Source organism: Mchenga conophoros, linkage group LG7 (genome assembly GCF_057382185.1).
Source record: "Mchenga conophoros isolate Kocher_MC1m ecotype Shallow Benthic linkage group LG7, M_conophoros_male_GT1.1, whole genome shotgun sequence".
In the NCBI taxonomy this organism is placed as follows: Eukaryota; Metazoa; Chordata; class Actinopteri; order Cichliformes; family Cichlidae; genus Mchenga; species Mchenga conophoros.
This window is the reverse complement of record NC_140532.1, coordinates 12788016-12800514: the sequence shown is the minus strand read 5'-3', so window position 1 is coordinate 12800514 and position 12499 is coordinate 12788016. Positions and strand designations below refer to the sequence as shown.

Sequence of the window (12499 nt, the reverse complement as noted above, 5' to 3'; positions counted from 1 at the left end):
CAGCAGGGATGATGTCTGTTCTTAAATCAGAAAGGAACCAGCCTGGTGACACGTCCTCTAGTTGGACACTGAGTTCTTACTAGCTTGAGGTGCACTGTAGAGCTGTTGTCAAGCTGATGAATTACCTCCTGGCTAAACCGAGATGGCGTCACAGTAACGTTAATCAGCTGCCCGTGTCCTCAGGCATCCCACACACACGATGCCATCAATGAAGCAGCCCAGCTGATGAAGGAGGCTGTTGACGACATCATGGTGACTCTGAATGAGGCAGCGAGCGAGGGCGGCATGGTTGGGGGTATGGTAGAGTCCATCGCTGAGGCTATGGGCAGGGTGAGTAAAGATTGTTGTTGTCGTCATTCAGTTTCAAGAGAATGTTTCTTGGGTACTTTGAGTGGATTTCAAGTTGCCACTTGACCCCCGACTTGTCTGAAAGCAGAATGAGCTTTCTCTCAAAGCCACAGTGGGTGTTCTGAAAGAGTGTGCTTGTCTATGACTCTTATTAGTCCAGAAGATGGCACGTTTTAAAATCCACAGCCCACTGGTGATGTTAGTTTTCAGTCATATTGCTAGAGGACATGTGTGTTGACAGTCTAGTTAGTAACTGACAGCGACATGTGCAAACTCAGATGTAAAGCACTTGGCCCAGTTCAGCAAACACCTATTTTTTCCCTTCTTGTGCCTTTTACACTTTTAATTAGAATGTGCATGTTATCTAGAAAATGGAATATCCGTGAAGAACACAAAGTGGAAACGGCTTAATAAATGTATACATTTAAAAAAATATATCATTTGACACGTAACTGTGAAACAAATGGGGTTGTATCTGCTTCAGGGGAAAGAAATAAGGTTGGAATTAGCAAATTCAGCACAGCACTTTTAATCTATTCATTGTAGACTTTTGTAGGAATTGTAGGAAATTTCATATGTATCCTTCACATGTGAAGTAAAGAATAAAAATTGTATACTGTTTTGGTGTAATCTGACATCCAGGACATTACAAGTATTTTGTCTATCTAAGATTTATTGACTTTGTCAATGCACTGCAACCAACATATTTACTAATTCACTGGACATTCTCCAGCTGAAAAAATAAAACACTCAGCGCTCTCTCTTTGGACTCAGAGCACAAATGCATCTGAAAAAGGCAGATAGCATATCATCCTTACATATTTAATGATCAGCCTGATCTGTCTGGTGTGCAAAAATTTTCCATTTCTTTCTGGAACCTGCATCAATGGACAAAGCAAGATACACTTAAAGGATTTTCAAATGATGCAGAATAAAACTAACTCTGTATTGTTCATTATTAAGCGAAATTAGGTTATTGATTTTCTAATTCATATTTGTGAATATTTGTTTATGTATATACCTTAAACCAAATCTGTAGCTACCGTTTAATCTTTACAGCTGGCTGAAGGAACACCCCCTGAACCCGAGGGTTCCTTTGTAGACTACCAAACCACCATGGTCAAATTTTCTAAGGCCATTGCCATCACAGCACAGGAGATGGTGAGCATGCAAATGCATTACAATATTCATGCGTAACTCACGTCTGCAGTATTTACATTAAATCTTCAATGCCAATGTTTGACAATAGTGCTGAAGGAACATTAATCAGTTGATGCATATTCTCGCAGATGACTAAGTCGGTAACCTGCCCCGAAGAGCTCGGTGGCCTTGCCTCTCAGGTGACGGTGGACTACGGACAGCTGGCACACCAAGGATACCTTGCTGCAGCCACTGCAGAGCCAGAGGAGGTGAGAACACTTTTTTTCTTTTTTCTTTTTTGTGGAGGATGTGGGGGGAACGTTACACTCCTGTATGGAAAAAAAAAAAATCATTATTCATTGCATCTTTTAGCAATTGTGCTGCAGAAATGTCAGACTGAGTTATCAGCATAGGTCTGCATTTTACACCAAAATGCTTCCGGATGTATTTGCTCACACACTGATCAGAGCAGATGTTTGGTGTTCTTTGATATGACGCCTCTTCCTCAAGGCTGCACCAGCAATGTGAGATCAAACAGAAATGTAACCCTCCAGCATCAGTCTCTCGCAGCACCCACGGACTCTTGACTTGAAGCTTTTCTCTGTTGTCCAGAGGACAGCAATGTGTGGAAATATTGCACTAATAAGCACACCGCTCTTATCAATATCTTGTATATAACAGACTGCTGGTTACCATAGCGACATTTTGCCTCTACAAGTCTAAAAGCCTATAGTGATGCTTGTAATGAAGTACCACCCACCCATGAATTGCAGTCTGGAAATTAAAGGTGTAGTGCCAGCATTCCCTCTCTGAGGGTGCTTGAAATCATTTATCACCCACCCGCTCGATAAGAGAGATGCCAGTTAAGGAGATTATTGTGTAGTATAATGACACAAATGAGATGGCTGCAGTGAAGCTGATGCCTGGTTATGCTTTCAGGTTGGCTTCCAGATAAAGACGCGGGTGCAAGAATTGGGCCATGGCTGTATTTACCTGGTCCAGAAGGCTGGAGCCCTGCAGCTCAGCCCTACTGACAGCTTCTCCAAACGGGAGCTCATCGAGTGCGCCCGTGCAGTCACAGAGAAGGTAAGCGATATGGATAGAAACCTAAACGGCTCATTCAGGGGAAAAAGCTAATTTTCCACATTATTTTGACTTTCAAAATCTCATCTATGTAACATGAAACATGAATTCAGTTTTAGCATTTTACAAAATGGTTAAATCATTGCTCAGTGTTATAGCTGTATTCTTTAATTATAGCTAATCACATAAAGCTATAAAGAAGATAAGCTTGTGCAGTAATATATAATAATACAATAATTTATTATTATTATTATTATTTTAATCTTACATTTTGTAGAAAAAAAGATTAAATGAATCAAATTTTAGCGTCGCCTCACTGTATTATTGTAGCACTCATGAGGCCATGTTCTTCTGACCACCCTCACACTGTGCAGTTGACAATATTAATGTCTCCACGCTGTGACCCTGGCAGCTTCTAGCCATGCTGCTCACACATTTTGTCTTCACTCCAAGGAAATGATTTGATTCGGCGCTCATATCAGTCTTGAATAATTTGTGCTCTCACACTTGTTGATATGTGAAGCTTGTGCCTTGTTGAAATGCACACCTCAGGGCCCTCCATTTGTTTATGAGTGATGAGCAGACACGAGTCTTCGAGGGAGTTGTGTGACTTGCAGCATTAGGCTCACTGACTTAATGTGAATGAATAGCAGACTCTGATTTAACGTTTAGTGGGGCCCATTCCTCTTATTCCCAGCTTCCTTGTTTAATCTATATCTTCCAGATGTTTCTGAACATTTGCAGGGTAACTCATTTCACTTATAAAAGTCTCAGAAAACACCTGCTGTACAATCATTAAACCGGCACAATATATCAACAAGGTTAACTTTTAGCTGTTTTACGCCTTCTAACAAGATGTTTAAGGGACCTTGCTGTCTAACTATTGTAACACATGCATGTTCCAGGTGTCCTTGGTACTTTCAGCCCTACAAGCAGGAAACAAAGGCACTCAGGCCTGTATCACTGCAGCAGGCGCAGTTTCTGGAATTATTGCTGACCTGGACACCACCATCATGTTCGCCTCAGCTGGAACACTTAACCCTGAGAATGAAGAGTCCTTTGCAGACCACAGGTGCGATGAGACACAAGCAAGACATTCAGACAAAGACCAAAACTCTAAACCTCCTGTTACCATAAAGTCCCATTTCAGATGTTAAAAATGTGAAATGGATTTACAGATTCGCGGCACATGGGAGTTATATCTTTAAGTTGCTGCACTTACACTGTTCTCCATACACTTGAGCCTCAGTCTTGTTTTGATGACTCACTTGAAAGAAATGCAGCTGCCAATAAAGCTAAATACTGACCTGCATTTCACATAATGTGCAGTAGTTTTGCTCAGAAAGCAGTCATGGCTTCCTTTCCTATCGCTGTTAAGTGTGACTTTGGAGCAGATTGTGTCACAATGTGTCCCATCCTTTAGGGAAAGCATCTTGAAGACAGCCAAGGCACTAGTGGAAGACACCAAGCTGCTGGTTGCTGGGGCAGCGTCAACCCAGGAGAAACTGGCCCAGGCTGCCCAGTCTTCAGCAAAGACCATCACTCAGCTCACAGAAGTGGTCAAACTGGGAGCAACCAGTATGGGCTCTGAGGACCCAGAGACACAGGTAATCAGAATCTGAAATAGAGTGGTTAAAAAAGTATATATTTATCTCCAGAAAGCACTTTTCTAATTCAGCAGTCATCATAATATGGTACTCTATTGTTAGTCATCTACTATCTTTCTTGTAGATAGTAGTAAGTATGTAAGATTTTTCTATATAATTGCAGTTTGATCTGATAAACATGGTCTCTTCCTTCCCCTGTGTATATGTCTCTATCTCTACCCTCCACTAAGTCTGAAGTATCATGACAAGGTGGGAGTGATAAGGACTGCAGTGGTAAATCCTCTCCCTAGGGCTCAACTGATAAACCTTTACTTTGACCATTGTGCTGTATTGATTCCAGCTCTATCCCCCCAGGTGGTTCTGATAAACGCGGTGCGGGATGTGGCCAAGGCTCTGGCCGAACTCATTGGTGCCACCAAATGTGCTGCAGGCAAACCAGCTGACGACCCCTCCATGTATCAGCTGAAGAGTGCTGCCAAGGTGAGGAAATAAACCACTCAAACTGTCATATCTGTTTAGCTGTGCAGTGATTTTTTTTTTTCTTTCTTTCTTTTTTTTGTGGCGCGTATCTTTAATTTATTGTTCAGCTGAGTCTCGCTCACAGAGAGGATGCTCCATGTAGATATGTATTTATAAATTTTCTCCTTGCATTGTTGCTCTAGTTTGATATATGTGGTTGCAATGCAGCGTGAAGCTGTTTTTTGCAAGGAGGATATGACAGCTGTTATCAGGATGTGTAAGATTTGTCGTATCTGTGGGACTTGAGCCATCACTTTCTATGCAGGAGAGAGAGGGAGGGGACTGTGTGCTTTACTGAAAACTATAACAAGATGTTCTGCATTGTCACTGCTGGAACTACAGTAATGCAGGGTTTTTGTACCGGCTTTAATATCAGTGGAAGGAAGACACAGGCACAATGTAGAAGATTCACAGTGTCATAAAATGTAAAAATACAGTGAAGATGGTGGTGCACATCTAATGTGGTGTGCATATTGCAAAAGGGATCAAAAATAAATTATATTAATACAGCTGATGGATGGCTTTTCTATGTATGAAGAGGATACAAATACAGATAAAATCAGTAATCAACACTAATCAGTTGAATCAGTTAGCTGAGGTTTTGTTGGTCTAATTTATAATTTATGCATCCCCTATTACTGTTTCTTTTAAGGGTATTAAATATCTAAAACACCCAACAGGCATCCAGCAACAATGGAACGGGTGAAATTTTTTAAATATTTGGTCTGGAAACAATGGTTTAGAACAGGGGTAGGCAACTCCAGGCCTCGAGTGCTGGTGTCCTGCAGGTTTTAGATGTGTCCATGATCCATCACAGCTGATTTAAAGGGCTAAATGACTCCTCAGCATTTCTTGAAGTTCTCCAGAGGCCTGGTAATGAACTAATCATTTGATTCAGGTGTGTTAACCCAGGGTGCGATCTAAAACCTGCAGGACACCGGCACTCGAGGCCTGGAGTTGCCTACCCCTGGTTTAGAAAATAAACTTCTGGTCCAAATGGGGGTTGTTTTCTCATATAAACTGAATTGGGGCCCACCCATGGACAACCTCATGTTGACAGATTGTTTCAGTTCATCCAACATATGGTGACCTCCAAATGGGACCCTTCCAAACCCCTGGTGGCGTTTCTCAAATTCCCAAGCACATAATGCACACTTTGCTTGAATACAGCACAGACAGAGCAGAATGTGTCGCCATGAGTCAGTGAAATTTTAATCGCTTTTTTTCCACATCTGTGACAGTAAATAAACTACATTACCAGTATTTAATAATCCTGTATTTTAATTTGAAATGCACCACTCCGTCTTGATCTCCATTAGATAAGCACCCTCAACACCATTTTCTCTGTATAAGAATCACTGAAGAGAAAAGCAATGATAATGTAATATGTTTTGCCATTGAGGAGAAAGAGCTCCACCTCCTGGTTTGTCTATAGGTCTCATCGTTGCGCTCCTTATTTGACAGGTCATGGTCACCAACGTGACGTCGCTCCTCAAAACAGTGAAGGCAGTAGAGGATGAAGCCACCCGTGGGACGAGGGCACTTGAAGCCGCCATTGAGTGCATCAAGCAGGAGCTGACGGTAAGCGCACCTGACAGGTCAAAGGTCTTCTTTATGATTTATTTGGAGTCAAAATGTTGAGACCCTGCTTTTCTGGAAAAAAGATCTCAAGGAAGATATCTGTATCTATAATTCAGGGGACAGAGAAGCTTTTTGTTCTGTGTTCTTTTGTTATGGCCAGTTCTTTTCCTCCTGATTCCTTCTTAACTCCTGCAGGTTTCCCACAACACTTATCAGGGTCTGGGTAGCAGATGTGAGTGAGGAAGGAAGATTTTAAGACTGTTTTTTTCCCTTGAATAAACTGCTAATTCTTATCAGATGACCTTACATTCTAATTATTCTGGTTTCTATGTCAATATTTTCTGTCCATTTAAGTCTATAACTGCTCTACAACATTCACGTGCACTCGTGTATTATCATATCTGAGCTCCATGGCTATATCAACCTGTGCTTGTGGCTCATCATCGTGTCAGGTGTTCCAGTCCAAGGACGTCCCAGAAAAGTCCACTTCACCTGAGGAGTTCACCCGCATGACAAAGGGCATCACCATAGCAACAGCCAAGGCAGTGGCCGCAGGCAACTCTGCTCAGCAGGAGGATGTGATCGCCACTGCCAACCTGAGCCGCAAAGCCATCTCCGATATGCTGACTACCTGCAAGGTGCTAATCCACACTGCTCGACCAAAGCAGACCTCACGCAGACAGCACCAGGCTGCCAGGGAGAGCAGATATTACAGAGGCTAGTCTACTGTATGTCTGCTCCCACTGCTAATGACTCAGTCACTTTTCAAAGTCATGCAGCGAAGCATCACTCAGGACGTCCTTCAGCAAACAGCAGGGCGCTTGTAAAAAGACAAAAATAAAACCATGTACAAACATTGCAGGCTGTGGTTTTAAAAATCAAAGCACAACAGTGACTGAAGACTTGATTTTCTGGTAGCTTTGAATTTTATCTGTAATTGGAACTATGTAATGTGCAAAATGCTCTCTCAATATGCTCTCCCTGACCCCACGCAGCGCATTTGCACTCGTGTTAAATGTTACCTTTCCTATGGGAACAATTTCAGTGTCCTATCCTAAATCTCCTGTTCTCCTGTATTGTTTTCTTACCCTTGCAGCAAGCAGCATATCACCCTGAAGTCAGTGAGGAACAGAGGAGTAAAGCCCTGCAATATGGCTCTGAGTGCACCACCGGATACATCAACCTTCTGGAGCAAGTCTTGCAGGTTGGAAAGAAGTAGTCTCATAAATAAAGGATACAAGTGATTTTGTGTGCATCTCCTGGCCTCTTGCACTCACCCTGCACTGATAAAAAAGTCTCAGACTTCCTCATAGGATAAAACGCAAAAATTGTGTTAGGCCGCTATGCAAGCCTTTAGAAAATCTGATTTTGATTTTTGTTTATTTTTTCTGTTGTTGAATATATTTGCATAGAAATTAGCAACTCATTATGATGAAATTGCTTTGTTGCAAAAATTACTGCATGAAGACTGCGTGAAGACAAGTGTGTCCATGTGAGACAAATTGCCAGTTAATGCATTAAGTATCATAATTACGGATCTCGTTTGCATAATTAATGGGCACATCATACCGAGTCTGGCAAGACATCAGGCACACGAAGGACTTTAAAATCCACAATATATAACTTAGTTACAGAAATAGTTGCTCAAGTAACAAAAACGGATCCTCAACTTTTACATTCTGCAACATAGGTTAGTGTCTTTCAGCAAGTTAATTATAAATTATACTCTGAATTCTTAACATGTAATCAAGAAAGATTAAAAATGAACAGATTTGTTTTGTAAAGAATTATCTCTGACTAATCTTTTACCTTGTGTTTACCTTTGCTTCGCTTCTTGTGTGTGTGTGTGTGTGTGTGTGTGTGTGTGTGTGTGTGTGTGTGTGTGTGTGTGTGTGTGTGTGTGTGTGTGTGTGTGCCTTTGCACATGTTTGGCTCTTGTGTTTTCAGGTGCTGCAGAAGCCCACACCAGAGCAGAAGCAGCAGCTGGCTGTGCACTCGAAGCATGTGGCAGCGTGTGTGACGGAGCTCGTCCAGATCGCCGAGGCCATGAAAGGTGAGTCCAGACGCACAGCTGATGACACACACGCTCTCACAGAACACACAAAAAAAGAATAGCTTGATAGTCTTTACTTACGAGTGACCCCATCCTGACTGATGTCAGGATTTTACGGATGCACATAAAAGTTGTGCATGCTTAACTTTTCAAGTGTTTCTCTAAATACTGTTTCTCTAAACAGTATTTTGAAAAGGACACATTCATTTTATGAAGGTATGGGTGATAACCATAAAGTTTTGACTGAACGCTTTTGTTTTATAAATGACTGTAGGTACACTTGGTGTAAAACCCTAAAGTGAAAACTGGATAATACATTTTTCAAGGAGGGGAATTTCCCCTAGGAGCCAACTCAATCAGATAAAATGTAAAAAAAAAACATGACAGGATTGTGGAGATGGCAGAGATTAGTCAAAGGAGCCCTAATCCTCTTGTGCGTGAATATCATGGTGCTAGTCAAGCTCCCAAACCTGTGTGTGTGTGTGTGTGTGCACACCCTGATAAAGATGGGTCACGAGAATCACTTTAGAATATTGAAATCACACCAAAGAGTGATTACCGTGCTGTCTTTCAAATTAAGCTCTGTAGGATGGTTATGACACAAACATATTAGAGGAGTGTTTTTTTTCTCTAGATGTTGCAATGCTCCATCTGACAGGAGTAATAGATTGTGTTTGGATGAGAATTTGATTTCAGCGTACTGCCTGAGACACAGCGGGGCTATCCACTTCACCTCTCTAATGTCCCATGTGTTCTCTCCCTCTCTCTCCTCCCTGCTCTTTCCTTGCTGCCTCAGACGGAGGTAAGTGGGATACGGTCTGTTTTGTTCCTCCAGATCACCTTTCATGCAGTCAGAAGGGGGTAGAGAGTAGATGGTTTCGGGGTAGGGTGGGGGTGCAGAACAGATTTCCCCAGAGCTCGAGATAATCTATGAAAACATCGTTCCATCTGCTTTACCAAGCTGTTCAAAAACGGCTACATTTTATGGGCACTTAAAAACGTCCAAAAAAACAACGATCCATCAAGTGTGCATTTCGTCTAATTTTAGCCAGCTTAATCACTTTTCAGACATTACTGTCATACTGCAAACAGTTTGTGGGAATGTATAGAAAGCTCAGATTTAAGACATACAAGGCATCCTGCGTGTGAATAGGAACATTTGTTTGAAGCAAAGCAGGGCTATTTCTTACTTAAAATTATACCATCACTTTTTTCTTGTACTTTTTTGAAAGTCTGTTCAAAAACTACTGCAATAATCACTGTTTGGCTACGTTTTGATCTCTTCCAGGATCAGAGTGCGTGGACCCCGAGGACCCCACTGTCATCGCTGAGACTGAGCTGCTCGGAGCAGCAGCATCCATTGAAGCTGCAGCCAAGAAACTAGAGCAGCTGAAACCCAGGGCCAAGCCCAAGGTAAAAGTGCCCCTCTCAACCTTTTCCACCCACGCAAACCCACGCACAGGTTTTTGCCATTAATCAGCAGGGAGACAATGTGGGGTGTAGGCAGGAAAAGGTGACACCGGCTTTGAAGTGGAGTCTTTCTTTTTTTCGTTTTCTTTCTATTAACCGAGCTGCAAACATGGGATCATAAAAGGATAAAAATTATTCTGTTACACATGCCGTGTTGACTCAGACAACTCGGTCCAGTGATCTAACTTGTACGACTTTCTTCAAAGGTAGTTTGAGACTTTATTTTGAGTTGCGCTGCCAAGAGACGCAATTACACAGCTGGGTCTTCAAGCTTATTTTGGAAGGGAGTTCAAAAGTGCGATGAACTGTTGTGACCCTTTGTGAAAGAGGTTCTCTGCCTTATTGGACACATTTCCTTTTGTTTCTTTGCAGTGTTCGTCATTTCTAAACGAAACAGGGAGGTTTTCTCAGCCTGTTGTTCACCTTCCCCCACACACACATTGCGGTATTGCCTAAAAAAACAGAGCGACTTTAGCCCTTAACAAGCAGATAACTGTGCTTTTGTGAAGTCAAATTACTCGTGTTTTGTATGCAATACAGGATTGTGGTTTGAGGTGTGCTCTGCATGATTGTGTCTGTCTCTGGAGACTGGATAGTTAGATCTATGTGGTCTTGCTTTTTGTGCCTCTAGTGCTTTTCCCCTTTTCTATCAGTTCAAACCTCTGTCTGTGTGTGATTTCAAAATCTCTATATTTATAATACATCAGCTTTTATGAAGACTCTATAATGCTCTGCTTTGTACTACAATTCCAGAGCTGCAGACTGCATTTATGATGACCTTTGTGTTTATGAAAGGGGATTAGTGGGTGAAAGGCGCTTCCTCTTTTTGATGTCAGTGTCTCCCTCTAGTGATCTAAGAGGAAGCTTTAGTATTTAAAAGGTCCTGAACTAATCTGTCCTGTGAGCAATTTATTTTTATTTATATATATATATACATTTGTAGCTGTGCTGTCCTGTCATTTGTGCTCATGTAGCTTACAGGACAAAACTAAATCCCAGGTCTGAGATACAGATTTTATGGGGATGTGAAGCAAGACGGTGAACTGTACGAGCTATTTTTTTTTTTAATATCACAAAGCAGGCCTAATGTCTCTTAAAAAAACACATGGGTTCAAACAGATGTTTAGGTTATTTGTTTAAAACTGCTTGAATTCTTCCTCGTCTCCCCCCCCTCCCTTCCTTTCTGCTCCTTCATCCCTCCCATCCAAAAGGAGGGAGGGCTCTCCTGCCCCCCAAGCATGCTTCCTTGCTCCCTACCCCTCAAGCCATTGTAGACCTGGAAGCCTTCTCTGCAGGGCTCTGTCTGATATGTTTGATATATTAGGTTGTTATTCAGTCCAACTATATATCAAACATATTCCTACAGTGTCCCGCCCTGTCTCCAGCCGCGTGTGCCTTATGTGTTTATCGAGGTCTGTGATCAACTGCATGCTGTTGACTGATGTTGCAGAGATGGCCATTTGTTGAATGTTCTTGAACTGATGCCTCTTGTTTACTTTGGTGTAATGACTGGAATTATCATATCACATATCTGCTGCCACTTTGTGTAACGCTAAAACTTAAGCAGTACTGCTTATGTTCCATTATCAGGACAAAGATGCAATTGAGGACAACGTGTTGTTTTTTTCTTTAATTCTGAAGGTTTTAGAAAGTAGTACAAGGCAGAGTGTTTAGTTTGGATATACTGTATTTTTAAGCCATTCTAATGTATTTATAAAGCTTTTTAACACTCTTGAATGTAAGGTTCTAAAATAATTTGTGGGCACAATTATTCCAAGTTGGCACAGTATTATGAGATTCTTGGTGCTGGGTTACACAACACATTAAGTTTAGTCATCTATAAAGATGTGTATAGAGAACAGATTAAAATTTCTAGGTTTGAAAAATGAAGCAGTTTCTCACAAACTTGTGCTTTACCATGGCTTTGAGCTCTTAGTATCAGCACTGAGGTTATAGCACCATTCGTCTAATAACACAAAGGATTTATGAGCAGTATTTGCCAGTATATAAGTAAATTGTAATAGAAGAAAACACCACAATTATCAAAGCTTTGGCAGTCTCCATATACGGGTGTGAATGTGCAAGAGTGTGAAGCAGGTTTTGATTGGACGGACTGTGGAGGATCCGAGCTTGGCCAAGACACGTTGTAAAAATAAAAATTGTTTTTGTGAAATTGTTTTTAAATTAGGATTGTACTCTGTATTTTAATTAGTCCTCTACATGCCACAGATGCGTCTCCCAGGAGTGTAGATGCAAAGGTGATGATGTCTTTAACTAATTAAATTCACTTTAAATGTAAGCTATGTGGTTTACCTTCCAGCAGGCAGATGAGACGCTGGATTTTGAGGAGCAGATCTTAGAAGCAGCAAAGTCCATTGCTGCAGCAACTAGCGCTCTTGTTAAATCTGCATCTGCAGCTCAGAGAGAACTGGTGGCACAGGGCAAGGTCAGTCTACACAATCTGCAAACCTTAGGCACTTGTAAAGTACTCTGTAGTAACACAGTGCAACATCTGAATTTCTCCCCCAAACTCTACCTCAGGTGGGATCCAATCAAGCCAATGCAGTCGACGATGGCCAGTGGTCACAGGGTCTCATATCAGCTGTAAGTCGCTGTGAATTATTCTAAAACCTTCCTTCTATAACACCAAATGAGACTTTAAATAAAGCCAACTTGTTACATGCATATTTCTTCAATG

At 41.6% G+C, this 12499-nt stretch overlaps 1 protein-coding gene across 3 annotated transcripts in view; it reads left to right on the top strand.

The window, feature by feature from the left end:
* Nucleotides 1–12499, top strand: part of tln2b (talin 2b) — a 94527-nt gene that overhangs the window by 77710 nt on the left and 4318 nt on the right. For 2 of the 3 annotated variants that reach the window (XM_085282174.1, XM_085282172.1), the window contains exons 41-54: nucleotides 184–330; nucleotides 1408–1509; nucleotides 1638–1757; nucleotides 2428–2574; nucleotides 3477–3643; nucleotides 3995–4178; nucleotides 4533–4658; nucleotides 6162–6278; nucleotides 6731–6916; nucleotides 7375–7482; nucleotides 8226–8331; nucleotides 9620–9744; nucleotides 12122–12247; nucleotides 12343–12405. In XM_085282174.1, coding sequence (XP_085138300.1) covers nucleotides 184–330; nucleotides 1408–1509; nucleotides 1638–1757; nucleotides 2428–2574; nucleotides 3477–3643; nucleotides 3995–4178; nucleotides 4533–4658; nucleotides 6162–6278; nucleotides 6731–6916; nucleotides 7375–7482; nucleotides 8226–8331; nucleotides 9620–9744; nucleotides 12122–12247; nucleotides 12343–12405 — 1824 coding nt within the window. The remainder of the gene's footprint in view (nucleotides 1–183; nucleotides 331–1407; nucleotides 1510–1637; nucleotides 1758–2427; nucleotides 2575–3476; nucleotides 3644–3994; nucleotides 4179–4532; nucleotides 4659–6161; nucleotides 6279–6730; nucleotides 6917–7374; nucleotides 7483–8225; nucleotides 8332–9619; nucleotides 9745–12121; nucleotides 12248–12342; nucleotides 12406–12499) is intronic. The other variant, XM_085282173.1, reaches the window with a different exon arrangement.